Genomic DNA, 17378 nt, shown 5'->3' with positions numbered 1-17378 from the left:
ACCTCGCCCCTGCTGCTTCCCCCAGATGCCCCCCCGGCCATCATCCTTGGCCCCTGCTGCCTCCTCCCCTGGGCTCCCTACCCCACCTCCAACTGCCCCAGGCCTCCATTGCCTCCTCTGGGCTTCCCAGCCCGCCCCCGAGCATCTCCACATGCCGCCCCCTCCAATGTGTTGTCTATGCCTTTACAATATTTTTGTAAGAATTGTTATATGCAGAATAGAATATTTTTAGTAATCAATTTTATAAAAATTGTACAAACCACAACTAACCAATGTTTGAGTTAGCAAAATGTAATGTGACCACCAAAAGGACATAAGTAAACAGTATATTTACTAAATATAATGAAAGTATATGTTGAAAAGTGGGAATAGTAAGAATATAAACAGCTAAGGTAGAAATAACATTCATAGATTCCAAAGCCAGAAGGGACCATTATGAACATGTAGTCTGACCTGTGTAACACTAGCCATAGTCCTTCCTCAAAATAACCCCCTAGAACAGATCTTTTAGAAAACATTCAGTATTGGATTTAAAAACTGCCAGTGATGGAGAATCCACCACGACCCTTGGTAAATTGTTGCAATGGTTAAGTATCCTCACTGTTAAAAATGTACACCTTATTTCCAGACTGAATGTGTCTAGCTTTGGCTTCCAGCCACTGAATCGTGTTATACCTTTCTCTGCTAGGCTGAAGAGCAGACTATCAAGTATGCAAAGCTGTACGCACATAACAGAACCAGACAGTATCAAAAAAATCAGACTGTCATAGGCTACAAGGATTGGTCTTCCAGATTTTGATAAGGGATACCTTTCTGCTATGCAATGACTAACAATTGTTAATAAACTCAATCTAGTTGAGTTATATGAGGTCTCTCTAATTACTGAATGAATTCAAACTCAAGAAAACATCACTTATTCCTCAATTGTTACAGGGTCACACTGCAATACATCAACCAAAGTACAAAATTGTGATGTTATTTGGTAGGGCTTAACCACAATAGATGCTGGGGCCCACACAGGCACAGGGACCCATTATGCAGAAGCAATTTCAGGGCTACATTTTAAACTTAATACTTAAACCCTAATACTATATTTTAAACTTAAACAAAATGTTAAAATGTTATACAGTTTATACTGGGCTTTCGGACAGCAAAGAATCTTAAAGGGGAAGAACAACCTGGTCAGGAACACATCCTCTGATAAAAGTCTCTTATCAAAACAAAACCATGTGGTGGATGCCAGATTCTTCTGTAGCTGAAATCCAGGAAAACAAGCAGTAAAAGAAACTGCTAATAATCATATCTGGCAGCAACTTGGGGCAACCATATTTTCTAAATCAACTGAAAAACAGGCAGCTGTGATTTCTGGACTGTCTGTCATATGAACTAGAGGGAGACTATAGGCAAAATAAAGTATCTGCTGTATCAAAGGAAAAAGTTAGCCATGACTGTATATGCTCTATGATTTGTGATGACTTTGGTATATTGCAATTTGAAGTACAATTTCTTGATAAATTTTAACCAGGTATGTTAAATTAATGCCTTTAAAACATCAGTCAGCATATCATATAACTATCTTTGTTCTACTTTCTATAATTTCTTATCTATCTTCAAATTCTGTTTTTATTAACACAATATACAGGTGAAATCCTGACTCCATTGAAGACAATGGGGGTTTTGCCATGGACTTCGGTGGAACCAGAATTTCACCTTACCACTTCATACAATTTTTTAAAATATTAGAGCTGGTCAGAAAACAGAAATTCAATTCTGCAGGAAATTCTGACATTTCAAAATATGTTTTCATTTCAAATTATAATAAATGGTTGAAATTTACAGCAAAAAACAATTTTTTTTGTAGGAAAAACTGAATTGTTTTGATAATGTCAAACCAATATAAATATGATAAAATAAAAGTTTAAATAAAACAAAAAAAAGTCAAAATTAAACATTTTGATGTTATCAATATAAAATGAGTCAAAACAGTTCAATGCTATGGAAAAGTTTGTTAAAATTGACACTTTCCCGCAAAATATTTGGATTTTGACAAAACTGCATTTTCTGATGGAAACAGTCTGCTAAAAATGTTTTGACTAGCTCTACTAAGATTTACATTAACCAAGCAACAGGAAATTCCTGAAGAATGTAGTGTGTGTGTGTGTAATTGATTAAAATGACTTTGCCAACGTGTGTATTTAATATAATATTTACTCTATTGCTTTCACAATTTACTCCAACTCTCCCAACAAAAAGAAAGAAAACAGAAGGTAGATTCAAATTGTATCCATACAGGAAACATACCTTCTGAAGTGATGGCTAGTCTGTTTTCTTTACAGGAATTTAAGTTAATTTTTTTCAGTTGCTTGCAATTACAAAGTTGCAGCAGGGCAGTATCTGAAATATCACAATCTCTAAGATCTAGTGTCTCCACTGCTGGGTGCAGCACCTGTAATGCAAGCACAGTATTTCCATCAAATTATACATGGTGTACCACAAATATGCACATTGAATCTGTGATTATTGCATTAGAAATTACATATGACTTTTAAAAATGTCCTTTTGAAAGGTGCCAGGTTAATAGCCCAGGGAATGAAATTCTCTCTACAAATGTACACAACTCTGAGGTGACTAACTACCTCTTGGGGTTGGAGAGCAGTCCAGTTTCTATGTATGATCAATTCTTATCCTGCCAATAAGAAATGAATCTAATCACACACAAAAGCCCATTACAGGCACTTCTGGAAACAACCAGCTACAACATTTCCACTCCTTGGCTCCCAAACACATAAGTCCCTTTGTCTAACAGATGCCAATAAAATCTCAAAATACTTGACCCCATTTGATCTTACTGTCTTACTCTCTTGCACGCAGACTCACATGCATTCAGAAACACACACAACACACATTTTTGGGACCAAAACGCATTCATTCCTTATTAACTAAGCCTCCTCAATCCCACAAGACTGTAGGTTGGCTTTCTTGTGGGGCCCCAAGCAGAGGTCTTATAAAAATAAGATCCAAGGCAATGGAAGGTCTGATACTTCATGGGGGGGAGGGGCACTACATATACCACCTTTTTAAATTTCACTCCCTCCCCCCCAGAACATCACTACAGGTTGAACCTCTCTAGTCCGGCACACCTGGGACCTGATCGGTGCCGAACCAGAGAATTTGCCGACCCACGGGATGTCAATATTGTAGTGAGCTGATCTCTTTTCATTTTTATCTTGCCGAGGCGAATAAAAGGAACAATGCTTGCAATGCCGCCTAGCCAAGGCTTACCGGCTCTCTTCATAACAAAGTGTTAGTGTTGTTACACAATTTTACTGTATTGGCACAAGGAAATAAGTGAATAAAGCATAAAAAACATAAAATAAAATCATGCCGGACCATGGATGTTGCCGGACCAGAGAGTGCCGGACAAGAGAGGTTTTTATCTCTATTGAACTAGATATACCACTGGTCTTCCAATCAGAATGTCCTCACCACACACACACACACACACACACACACACACACTCAGCACCTACACACACACACACACACACACACACACACACACACACACACACTCAGCACCTAAGCTGAGATGTCATCCAGACCAATACTCAAACTGGGAAAAGACAAAAAGAAGGTATTACCCACCTTTTCCATCAACTTATTCTTTCTTCAATCTGTAGTGATAAGGCATAGACATGTATGATAACTCTGGTATAAGCGAATTCTGATCCCCAGACATGGACAGAATACACTTAAGTAGTAGGCCACCATGCTAAACTGGGTATTAGATTACAAAACCTATAATCATTCCACTACTGTAGTTTTGTTGACCTCTGAACCAGAGACTTTATAAGGCCTATATTTTGCCTCTGAGCTACATCTCCCCATGATGCCTTGGGAGTCATGCTAAGACGAGATAATGTTAGCCTCTTAGAAGGAATAAGTACTTTTAGCAACATACTGTACTAAAAAAAGAAGTACAGGTGCTTACATTAGCAAAATTTGATGGATTGACCAAAAAGATGCAAGTTTAAATAACATATCTGATTGGAAAATGTGCTGAAAATGTCTATAAAATAAAAATATGAAAATACTAAAAATGAAACTCTACCCAGCTCCTCTATAAGCATGCTAAGCCCTCATCCAAATTTAGAAGCAGACAAAGAGCGCAAGCTACCTGTCACCGGATTGGTTCTCACAGACTGTGGTAACTTACTCTGTTATGTGCTAACTAATTATCTAAAAAATCCAATCAAGCTGACTGATCCTCAGGTCTCTTTGATTACCAAGTTCAAACTTTACTAAATGGGCAACAAATTGGTAACAATTTTCATTTACTTTTTCAGCTCTTCATACATAAGCAGTATGAACAATCTTTAACATAACTCACATTAAAGTCTTGTATCATTAATATTTCTCAATTATACCTAAAGTATCTCTCCTCTTTCAGTCCCCTGCCACTCCCTGCCCTCTTTGGTTGCATTATTTATTTTGCTGCTTGAAACAAAAGTTATAGCTTTGCACTACAACTACAGTTTTTTCTGAGAAACCTGCACTGTAGGTACATACATGTATAGACATATTTTTTGAGAAGTGATAAATGCAATAGGCGACATTTCAATTCACATAAGAAATAATGAAAACCAAAAAGTCATTGTGGGTTATTTTTGTGAAAAATTCTGCATGTAAAGCATGTTTAAATTTAACCAAATAATATCAGTATATTCAAAATCATGACTTCTCTTTGATCATTAGCTTTCCTTCAAAAATAACTATGATGGGATCTGGGGCCAGAATGTACTATACAAACAAAAAGAGTGACATGGTGTTTTCAGCAAGCTGCTAGTTCTGTAACAACACAGTAAATCCTATAGATCATCAAGACTTTTAAGAGAAAAACTGTAAAACTCAAGAAGATCTGAAAGAAAACAAATACTCATATAGTAAAGTGCTACCCACACTAATAAAGAACATTTCCCTAGTCACTTATTTTTAATTGTCTGGGTTTTTTTATTTTAGTTTCTGCTTTCCACTCAGCTTTACTAAGTAATATTTACTGAATATCAGTGTGCTCAGCACTATACAATGCATGAGGACCACTTTTCCCTTCAGGCAGTTTCTGGTCTAAGCTAGATAGAAATAGTTCAGCTACATAATACACTCGATGAAGATTCATTCTTGAGGCAATGCAGATTTTTAATTTTATAAAGCAACTAAAAGGCTTCACAGAAGTGTACTGGAAAGGTGGGACTGAAAGAAGAGATTGGGAGACTGTTCCAAGCACAGGCGGCAACATGGATGGATTAAATCAAAAGCAGAAGGATGACACAATGAGGGTAGTTTTAGCCAATCTTGAGGAAGAGCAGAGAGAAAAGAGAAAATTCACAGAAGTGAAACTGAAGGGCTTTAAATGCCAGGACAAGAAGTCTAAACTTGATGTAGAAGATGAGAAGCCAGCGAAGGATTGGAACAGGAGGAAGGATAATGACATGCTTGGAGCGGAGGTGGGAGAAGATGCTGAGCAGCAACATTTTGGATGTCCTATAGGGGAGCAAGGCAACAGGCAGAAAGGGGGATATAGGAGTGAAGAAAAAAGTTATCAAGTTATGGGCAAAAAAATGTAGAAGTAGAAACAAAGAAAGGAGACCAGCTCATAGAAATGTTGTAAATTAAGAAAAGGCAGGATTTTGTGACATCCTGGATGTGGGGGGAAGGAGAAAATGAGAGGAGTCAAACATAAGCCATAGTTGAGACTCTGGGTAATAATAGAGAAAATACTCGAATTATCAGAGTGAGAAAGATTTGAGAAGAAAAATAGAGCATGGAGAGAGAGGGGTTGTGGGAATTTGAACTGGCATTTGGATATCCAAGAAGAGAGAGACCAAAGATACAACACTCAACAGACAGGGAATGGTAGATTCAGAAGCTGTCAGCATTGAGGGTTAATGTGCACTTTACATGACAAGGAGGGTAGGACCAAAGACAGAACCCTGGGGACATTAACAGAGCAGGAGAAGGAAACAGGAACTGATGAAGGAAGAGAACGGTAGTACTGAAAGTATAAGGAGAAAAGAGATTCCAAGAGAAGGCAGTGATAAGCTTTTGAAAGCAGATTAAGGCTGAGAACAGAAAGAGGCAAAGGAGGAGACACTCTGTTAGAGAATATGGGGGTAAAAAAAAAAAAGAGGGAGCTTGAATTTTTGTAAACTGCTTTTACTCATGTGTATGCACAGATCACATATGAAAAAATTATGCAAAGCCCTTATGATGCTTAGAAATGTTTGTTCACTGCAAAAATGACCCTTGCATGGCTCAAAGCAATTCAACAGGCTCGTTAAAAGAAACTGTATGTATCAGATTGACTCAATTTTAATTTTGTCTCACTTTTTTATTACAGTTCAATAAATGTAGCGTGTTAAATGTGAAGTTTTTGTTGTTCAGTTTTTCACAACAGTTCTGGTGTGCTGCCCCTCACCTCATGGTCTCATTATTCTGACTTTCAGGCACTGATAGTATTTGCCTGTCATGAGTCACAGATCAAAGCAAGAACAAACTGGGGAGTTGTTCATTCCTCCTATTTCACCAAGGTCAACCTTTAGTTTTCCATAATTCTTACACCGTCCTTCGAGACTGAGTTGATATAAAAGGATACAAATGTCAAAACATCTCAATTTACAACTGAGGCCAAGTCAATAAAAAATTTCATCCTGGAACACTGACAAGCATTAATGAGCAATTGGGATGAGAGAATTTTGAATCACTGAGCTCATAGACCTCACCTCACCATCATATTTCAAAGAAAATCAGGATTTAATGGAATTTTATCCTAAATCATAGACCTAAACCCCACGTAAGATTATAAGAATCTCAGATTTTCCTTGAGAACCTTACATTATTTAAATACCAGCTGGTAGAAGCCCATTTTGGCAACTGCTCCTGTCATAGTGCTTTCCCATTGCTACCAGAAGAAACAGCAGTGTGGTCCAACACTTAGGGCTGGTCTTCACTACCCGCCCGGATCGGCGGTAGAAAATCGATCTCTTGGGGATCGATTTATCGCGTCTCATGGGGACGCGATAATCGATCCCCGAATTGACGCGCGTACTCCACCAGCCCAAGTAGGAGTAAGCGCCGTCGACGGGGGAGCCGCGGCGGTTGATTTGCCGCAGTCCTCACAGCGGGGTAAGTTGGATCAGATACGTCTAATTCAGCTACGCTATTCGTGTAGCTGAATTTGCTTATCTGAAATCGATCCCCCCCATAGTGTAGACGTAGCCTTAGAGTCAATCTGCTGATCCTGCTGTATTGTAAAGGAAGCATTCTATGCAGCAGCCTCAGGAAACAGACACAATCCACTACTCCTGCTAGGGATATTCTGCAGAAAAGTTTTAAAAAAATGCTGCTTGGCTATTAGGCCATTGAGTTTGCAATGGCGAATAATGTGCATGTTACACACTTATTTATGTAAGTTAATTAGAAACTGATAGCAACATGAAGTGCAAAGTGCTACTGTTTCTGAATTGCTTCATAAATTGCACAGGATCTTATACTCAAGTGTGTACACTGAACAACAGGATTCCCCCAGATTAAACTGATCCAAAACAGGATGACATACAAGTCAACTAGAAAACTTTTTCATTGACTTGTGTCCATATTCATCATCTTGATTTTTATGCAGGGTTGTAGGCATTTATGAAGCTTTACAGACAGATAAAAGACACAATCCCTTCAATCAAGGTTAGGCATGGCATGACATGAAATAGCAAGAAATGGCATTAGGAAGGAGGGGAAGTTTACATAGTACGAGGTCCTCGGCTCACTTCTTGATCTGCATACATAATTTTAGTTGAGCTCATTATTTTATATTTTGCTGTGTAATAAATTGGCATGAATGTGGAGAGACAGGCAGAAGTGAATTTTGAATGGGTTCTTACCTCACTGATATTTGAATCAGTTATCCGCCCTTGCATACTCATTAATTTTATCAGCTTATCTTTTATGTTGGGAGGCAAAGGCTTAATATCTGCAACATATCTGGAAATGTTCTTTGTCAAGCACTGAAGACACCTGAAATAAATGTAAGTTAAAATTCAGTTATACAGAGGCACAATGTACTGGTACTACACTGAATTAAATACAATTATTAATTTAAAATAGGGCTGTTGATTACTCGCAGTTAACTCATGCAATTAACTAAAAAAAATAAATTGCGATTAAAAATATTAATTGTGATTAATCGCAGTTTTAATCGCATTGTTAAACAATAGAATACCCATTGAAATTTATTAAATATTTTGGATGCTTTTCTACATTTTCAAATATATTGATTTCAATTACAACAGAGAATACAAAGTGTACAGTGCTCACTTTATACAATTATTATTACAAATATTTGCACTGTAAAATGATAAAAGAAACTATTTTTCAATTCACCTCACATAAGTACTGTAGTGCAATCTCTTTGTCGTGAAAGTGCAACTTACAAATATAGAAATTTTTTGTTACATAACTGCACTCAAAAACAAAACAATGCAAAACTTTATAGCCTACAAGTCTACTCAGTCCTACTTCTTGTTCAGCCAATCGCTAAGACAAACACGTTTGTTTACATTTACGGGAAATAAGGCTGCCCACATTTTACTTACAATGTCACCTGAAAGTGACAACAGGAGTTTGCATGGCACTGTTGTAGCCAGTATTGCAAAGTATTTACGTGGCAGATATGGTAAACATTCATATGCTTGTGGGGGGAAAAAGGTCTGGGGCCTAAACTTTGGTCCAGTAAACTGTGTGTATGGCCTGGAGGCAGGAAAGGGGGGGGGGGTAGAAAAAGGGCAGAAAAAAACTATAAAAGCAGAACTAACCATTTGTAACAGCTTGTGATTAATAGCTGCTTGGTGACAGAGCAAGAAACCACAAAGGGCAAAACTAAGAAAAACAGGAAAACTTATTTTGTTTTATTCCTTATATGGATGTTAAACTTTAAGGAAATACATGTACTTTTTGTGGTTTTATCCTATATAAGCTTTTGTATTTTGTCTATTTGGGGGGGTTTGGCTGCCTTGCCTGACTCCCCCATGCATGCATGTTTGATTAATCAATACAGGAGCCTCAGGCTGATCTGATCCAAAATCAATTATGTGGTCGATTTTCCACAACATGCCCCTTCATGCTTCGACCACCATTCCAGAGGACATGCTTCCATTCTGATGATGCTCGTTAAAAAATAATACATTACATTTGTGACTGAACTCTTTGGGGGAAAATTGTATGTCTCCTGCTCTGTTCTACTCGCATTCTGCCATACATTTCATGTTATAGCAGTCTCGGATGATGACTCAGCACATGTTCATTGTAAGAACACTTTCACAGTAGATTTGACAAAATGCAAAGAAGGTACCAATGTGTGATTTCAAAAGATTGCTACAGCACTCGACCCAAGATTCAAGAATCTGACGTGCCTTTCAAAATCTGACAGGCATGAGGTATGGAGCATGCTTTCAGAAGTCTTAAAAGAGCAACACTTCAATGCGGAAACTACAGAACCTAAACTACCAAAAGAGAAAATCAACCTTCTGCTGATGGCATCTGACTCAGATGATGAAAATGAACATGCGTCAATCTGCACTGCTCTGGATTGTTATCAAGCAGAACGCGTCATCAATATGGACGCATGTCCTCTGGAATGGTGACTGAAGCATGAAGGGACATATGAATCTTTAGCACATCGGGCACTTAAGTATCTTGCAACGCTAGCTACAACAGTGCCATGAGAACACCTGTTCTCACTTTCAAGTGACATTGTGCACAAGAAGTGGGCAGCATTATCTCCTGCAAATGTAAACAAACTTTTTTGTCTGAGCAATTGGCTGAACAAGAAATAGGATTGAGTGGCTCTAAAATTGTAGGCTCTAAAGTTTTGCGTTGTTTTATTTCTGAATGCAGGTTTTTATGCACATAATTCTACATTTGCAAGTTTAAATTTCACGATAAAGAGATTGCACTACAGTACTTCTATTAGTTGAATTGAAAAATACTATTTCTTTTGTTTTTTTATAGTGCAAATATTTTTAATCAAAAATAAATATAAAGTGAGCACTGTGCACTTTGTATTCTGTGTTATAATTGAAATCAATATATTTGAAAATGTAGAAAACATCCAAAAATATTTAAATAAATTGTATTCTATTATTGTTCAATAGTGCGATTAATCACGATTAATCATTATTAATTTTTTAAATTGCACAATTAATTGTGATTTATTTTTTTAATCTCTTGACAGCACTAATTAAAAACATTAAAAGGAATCTTTTTACAGCTTTTTTTTTTTTTAAACTTCTACTCTGCAATGCCCAGTTTGAGGCCTGAAAATATAACGGATGTTGCTCTTGATATAGTCCTTTTCCATTTGATAGAAGTGCGAAGGGGGCATTATTCATGATGCATACTTCTCAGAATTATTATTCATGCCTGAAGAAAGAGTTTGTCCTTGCAGCTGGTTGTTCTTAATCTGAAGGCAGCACATTGTAGTGCATATTTGTACTAGTAACAATATCAACACGTCCTGTTTGAGATACTTTTCTCTATGTTGCAAATTCACTGCTCCCTATCTTTCCCACCACCCACTTCTCACAATAGCTTTCTGTTTTGAGAGATTTACGGTTATAAATTTCATCGTTTCTCAAATACTTATGAATTTACCTTGCTCCAGATTCATGTCTTAATCAGAGTAGACTTATATTTGCTTTTTGAAATATCTATGAAATAGTGCTGGGTGAGGAATAATGGTGCTTGTGCAAATTAATCCCATACATTCACACCGGTAAATACTTACTTGGAATAGAAGGACCAGAGAACAATCAAATCCAAAAATGTGTAACACATCTTTATTAATAAATGTACACTTGAGTATTTAATTCTGCTACAAGTGCACAAAATTCAATAGTGTCTTAAATCAGGAAAGCTTTAAATCCCAAAATGCTCCTACATTTTGGCAGGATTGCTTCTCCCTCTTTTAAATAAGACAAGTTTAGTTCAAACATGCAGCAAAATAAGAGTCTCCAAATGAGATTTAGCAGAACTAAAATTCATTTGCAAATTCAACACCATTAATCTGGGTTTGAATAGGGACTGGGAGTGGCTGGCTCATTACAGAAGCAGCTTTTCCTCTCCTGGAATTGACACCTCCTCATCTATTATTGGGAGTGGACTACATCCACCCTGATTGAATTGGCCCTGTCAACACTGGTTCTCCACTTGCGAAGTAACTCCCTGCTCTCCATGTGTCAGTATATAATGCCTGTATCTGTAACTTTCACTCTATGCATCCGAAGAAGTGAGGTTTTTACTCACGAAAGCTTATGCCCAAATAAATCTGTTAGTCTTTAAGGTGCCACCAGACTCCTTGTTTTTGTAGATACAGACTAACACGGCTAACCCCTGATACTGGACTCCAAATGAGATGGATCTTCTGGAAAATTCTCTTAAAACAATCCCCTCACATAGAGGAAACAAAGAGATGACACTTAGCCAGATACCTTTAGAATGGTGTCCAGAGGGAATACTTCAGTGATGCTGTTCCACACCAACTGTACATGAAACTGTACAAAACCTCATTTTGCAGATGGAGACTTTCAACCACATGTCCAGGGAGTGCTTCACACCTGGTTCAGTTCAGGCAGCATTTGCACACCAACTTCCTCAGAGGTTATTTTAAATTGCAGCCAAGGCCCTTTAGGAATCCCTTCAGCAGAGACTGTCTAGGCATGTGTAGATTTAGCACATCTCTGGACAGGGGCAGCTCTATGTTTTTTGCCGCCCCAAGGACTGCAGTCAGGCAGCCTTCAGCGGCACGCCTGTGGGTGGTCCGTACCCACTGCCGAATTGCCGCTGAAACCGTGGGATTGGCGGACCTCCTGCAGGCATGCCGCCAAAGGCCGCCTGACGGCCGCCCTCCCAGCAACCGGCAGGCTGCCCCCCGCGGCTTGCCGTCCCAGGCACGCACTTGCTGTGCTGGTGCCTAGAGCCGCCCGTGTCTCTGGAACATCTTGGCCATGCCCTCCTCCAGAGCTAGCAGCACCCAATGCTTGGAATGTATCAGGTGACTGCAGACCCCAGTAGAGGTTGTAAGTAATTTGCATCACCACAACTCCTCCTCTCAGGTCCAGTGTGTCACTGTAAACCAGGGATGAATCCAACTGGCCAAAAAAAAAAAAAAAAAAAAAAAAAAAAAATTAAAAAGGAATTTCCATCCCACATGAAATTCTGAGATTTTGAAATTTCATTTATTGCCAAATTGAGCCAAAAAGTCAAAATGTCAGAGTTGTTCATGAAATATTTTGAAATATTTGTTTTGATCTGATCAGAGCGTTTTTCAACTTTACCATTTTGATTATTATAATTACCAAAAGTTAAAATGATAAAATTAAAAGTTTCAACCCTATCAAATCCCTTAATTTACTGTCTACAATTCTGACAAAATCAATATGCTCCCAGAAAATGTTTAGCTGCTGGCCAATCAGCGACAAAACTGTTCCAACAAAGATTTTCAACCAGATCAACTCAGTAATGACAGTAAACCATGAAGTCAAAGTCAATACCCCCATTTCATAGATAAGTATCTGAAGAACAAACTTGTCTCAGGCCACAGATGGAGGCATAAGAATATGGGGAAGGAAGGAGAAGAGCGGTGCTCTATTATTAGGAGGAGTTCCTGGTTCTCCAATGTTAGTACCTGTTAGTAAATATTAATGCTTTATTAGTTCTTTCTTTCCGTATATTTGATTCATTTATATATTAACTATTCTTTAGACTCTTTATCTTCAACAAAGAGTATGTCTGAATTCTAAGGCCCAGACACTATGTGCATATATAGCCTTGGGAAATTAATAAGGGATGATTGTTACAGCAGATGTTTTCTGTTGGGGAATCAACAAGGAAGAATGATTGTGCGGTAACAAGGATCCACTGAGAGATTATCTCGAAGAATTATTAGTCCTCAGCTGTAAATAATCATGCCTTCACACAAACCAGGTAAACTGAGAATGTATAGAAAGAACATCACAACATATGTTTCTGGGAGAATATTCTTAGCAATGAGGTTTCCTTTGTCGGAACCCCTATATAACGATACTGATATGGAAACTTAGTTGGGGGAATGAAAACAGAGTCCCTTCCAGAAGCAGGAGACACACATCCAGCTCTTAGTCCGACAACAATGATTCTATTCTTTCTGTATAGTGGTGTATTAATCTCTGATTGATAATTTTAGATTAAAAAATTCCAATTGACCCTGTTATTTCGACAGTCTTGAGTCATTAACTCGGACACAGAACACCAGCCATTACAACATAATACAGTAGTAACTAATGAAACCTAAATATTTGACATCCACTGACAAAGTATTACAAATTAATAGGTCTGTCAATTAATCGCAGTCAACTCACGCGATTAACTCAAAAAATTATTCACACTTAACAATAGAATATCAATTAAAATTTATTAAATATTTTTGGATGTTTTTCTACATTTTCAATATTGATTTCAATTACAACACAGAATACAAAGTGCTCACTTTATATTTATTTTTTATTACAAATATGTACGGTAAAAATGATAAACAAAACAAATTGTATTTTTCAATTCACCTCAAACAAGTAATGAAGTGCAATCTTTTTATTGTGAAAGTGCAACTTAAAAATGCAGATTTTTGTTACATAACTGCACTCAAAAACAAAACAGTGTAAAACTTTAGCGCCTACAAGTCCACTCAGTCCTACTTCTTATTCTGCAAATCGCTAAGACAAACAAGTTTGTTTACATTGATGGGAGATACTGTTGACTGCTTCTAAGCCCTGGTCTACGCTACGAGTTTAGGTCGAAGGTAGCAGCGTTAGATCGATCGATTTAACCCTGCACCTGTCCAAATAACGAAGCCATTTTTGTCGACTTAAAGGGCTCTTAAAATCGATTTCTGTACTCCTCCCCGACGAGGGGATTAGCGCTGAAATCAACATTGCCGGGTCCAATTTGGGGATAATGTGGACGCAATTTGACGGTATTGGTCTCCCGGAGCTATACCAGAGTGCTCCATTGTGACCGCTCTAGACAGCACTCTCAACTCAGATGCACTGGCTAGGTAGACAGGAACAGCCCCGCAAACTTTTGAATTTTATTTCCTATTTGGCCAGCATGGCAAGCTGATCAGCACAGATGACCATGCAGAGCTCATCAGCAGAGGTGACCATAGAGTCCCAGAATTGCAAAAGAGCTCCAGCATGGACCGAATAGGAGGTACTGGATCTGACTGCTGTATGGGGAGACGAATCCGTGCTGTCAGAACTCCGTTCCAAAAGATGAAATGCCAAAATATTTGAAAAAATCTCCAAGGGCATGAAGGACAGAAGCTGTAACAGGGACCTGCAGCAGTGCCGCGTGAAACTTAAGGAGCTCAGGCAAGCCTACCAAAAAACCAAAGAGCCAAATGGCCGCTCTGGGTCAGACCCCCAGACTTGCTGCTTCTATCATGAGCTGCATGCAATTCTAGGGGGTTCCCCTACAACTACCCCAGCCCTGTATGTGGACTCCTGCAAGGGAGTCTCACGCAACAGGGATGAGGATTTGGGGACGAGGAAGTCGAAGATAGCGCACAGCAGGCAAGCGGAGAAACCGTTCTCCCTGACATCCAGGAACTGTTTATCACCCTCCCAACCTGGGCTCCCGGACCTTGAAGGCGGAGAAGGGACCTCTGGTGAATTTACCTTTGTAAATATAATACATGGTTTAAAAGCAAGCATGTTCCATGATTAATTTGCCCTGAAGACTTGGGATGTATTCGTGGCGAGTAAAGCTACTGGAATGCAGTCAAGCAACATCCGTTCTTTATCTCTCCGTGTTAACCTCAGGAGAGTGATATCATTCATGGTCACCTGATTGAAATAGGGGAATTTTATTAAGGGGACATTCAGAGGTGGCCATTCCTGCTGGGCTGTGTGCCTGTGGCTGAAAAGAAATCATCCCTGCTGTTAGCCACGTGGTGGGGGAAGGGGTGAAGTGATCATCCCAGAAAATTGGGTGTGAGAGGGGGTTTAGTTGGGTTTGTGCTGCACATTAACCCGAAAACTGCTGCCCCTCCTTTTAAATGGCCAACGCATTTTAAATGGTCAACCCAACTCTCCCTTTTTTTCCTTCCGCAGCTGCAAATGTTTCAACGCTACCACTATCATCTCCGTCCCATAGGCTAGCACAGATAAGAAGGTGAAAAAAAAAAAGCACTTGCAATGAAATGTTCTCTGAGCTCATGCAGTCCTCCTGCACTGAAAGAGCCCAGCAGAATGCGTGGAAGCAAACAATGTCAGTGTCCAGGAAAGCACAAAATGAACATGAGGACAGGAGGGATGTGCGAGATGAGAGGTGGTGGGATCAAGAGGAGAGGTGGTGGGAGCAAGTGGAGCGGTGGTGGTAGCGTGATGAGAGGAGGCAGGAGGCAATGATTAGGCTACTGGAGGATCAAACTGATATGCTCCGGCGTATGGTTGAGGTGCAGGAAAGGCAGCAGGAGCACAGACTGCTGCTGCAGCCCCTGTGTAACCAACTGCCCTCCTCCCCAAGGTCCATAGCCTCCTCACCCAGATGCCCAAGAATGTGGGGGTGGGGGGCTCCAGATACCCAACCACTCCACCCCAGAGGACTGCCCAAGCAACAGAAGGCTGGATTCAATAAGTTTTGAAGTGCAGTGTGGCCTTGTCCTTCCTAGCACAGCACACAGGCTGCTTTTATTCCGTCAAACCGCAAGCATAGTACAAATAATAAGTCATTTATGCGAAAATAAGAGTGGGGTCTGTCCCTTTTTCCTGGCAGCTTCCTCATTATTTATGAGAATTGGGTGCCTATTGGGTGGGGGGGGGGGTTTCTTGGTGGTTTCCGACATGGGTGGTACTTGGCACCAGTTGGAGTGTTGTTCTCGTCGGGGTACATATTGTTTTTTTCCGGGGTTATAGGGGTTTATTACGGGATGCCCCAAAATGATATATGATTAGCTGGTTGGCAGATAGCTGGAACTATAGGAGAAGTTGGCCTTTACTAGAAGCAATTTCTTCATATAAGCCGTTATTATGTTTCGTCAACAAGTGGTTATGTTTTTCATCAACAAGCGGTCATCATGTTGTTAAGGCCTTTCGCATTGCTGCCTTTCGCATTGCTTCCTTCCCCTCCCTCCTCTGGTCATAGCCCATGACCGTATTTGGCAGGGAATTGTACAGCTTAGTTTTGTTCAGGCCCTGGCCTGTACTGTTCTACATAAAGGCTGTCTATATAGTCAGCCTCTGTCAGAGGGCCTGAATTTGGGCCTTCGGTGTTACTTTGGCTGCCATAAAGAAGGCCACCTAGTTTTTTTTCCCCACAGAAATAAGTCCCTTGCTGCAGCTGTTCAGACAGACCAGAGTTCCTGAAAATGCGAGCGTCATGTACCTTTCCCAGCCATCCCACGTTGATGTTGGTGAAACGTCCCTTGTGATCCACCAGTGCTTGCAGCACCATTGAAAAGTACCCCTTGCGGTTTATGTACTGGCTGCCTTGGTGCTCCGGTCCCAAGATAGACCGCATATCCCTATCGCCCCACCACAGTTAGGGAATCCCATTGCAGCAAAGCCATCCACTCTGACCTGCACATTTCCCAGAGTCACTATCCTTGATAGCAGCAGCTCAGTGATCGCGTTGGCTACTTGGATCACAGCAGCCCCCACAGTAGATTTGCCCACTCCAAATTGATTCCTGACTGACCGGTAGCTGTCTGGCATTGCAAGCTTCCACAGGGCTATCGCTACTCGCTTCTCAACTGTGAGGGCTGCTCTCATCTTGGTATTCTTGCGCTTCAGGGCAGGGGAAAGCAAGTCACAAAGTTCCATGAAAGTGTCCTTACGCATGCAAAAGTTTCGCCGCCATTGGGAATCATCCCAGACCTGCAACATTATGCGGTCCTACCAGTCTGTGCTTGTTTCCCGGGCCCAGAATCGGCATTCCATGGCATGAACCTGTAGGGATATTAAAGAAGGTACTAACAGTGATTCCCCCAAGAGACAGTGACCCCCTCATAATTTGGCCCCCACACTTTAAAATCCAACAGTTTCACCATGTACAAAAATCTCTTGGGTCTTCTGTTAAAACTTGTAAGCTACTGTATGTAGAAACCATTGATTATATCTATCCTGTGACTACTATGTAAAACTTACAAACAAGTTAACTGACTTTGTTATACAATGTAAACAAACACTATAAGCTGTTAAGTGTCTTTCACTTCATTCAACTGCTCCTAGGACAGACCCCCACCCTCTGTGATTAAAGGGCCGGGAGTCTCAAATGAATTAGCACACACTCTGAAA

At 39.9% G+C, this 17378-nt stretch overlaps 1 protein-coding gene across 4 annotated transcripts in view; it reads right to left on the bottom strand.

Annotated features, from left to right (window-relative positions):
• The window catches only part of AMN1 (antagonist of mitotic exit network 1 homolog), a gene marked incomplete at its 3' end in the record, with an annotated part of 84143 nt that overhangs the window by 44160 nt on the left and 22605 nt on the right, over positions 1 to 17378 (bottom strand). For all 4 annotated transcript variants that reach the window (XM_034780199.1, XM_034780172.1, XM_034780189.1 and 1 more), the window contains 2 exon segments: positions 2302 to 2446; positions 7935 to 8067. In XM_034780199.1, the coding sequence (XP_034636090.1) occupies positions 2302 to 2446; positions 7935 to 7976 (187 nt within the window).

The sequence above is a fragment of the Trachemys scripta genome, chromosome 1 (genome assembly GCF_013100865.1).
Source record: "Trachemys scripta elegans isolate TJP31775 chromosome 1, CAS_Tse_1.0, whole genome shotgun sequence".
Lineage (NCBI taxonomy): Eukaryota > Metazoa > Chordata > Testudines > Emydidae > Trachemys > Trachemys scripta.
The sequence above is the reverse complement of the archived record's forward strand: the minus strand, read 5'-3'. Positions and strand labels throughout refer to the sequence as shown.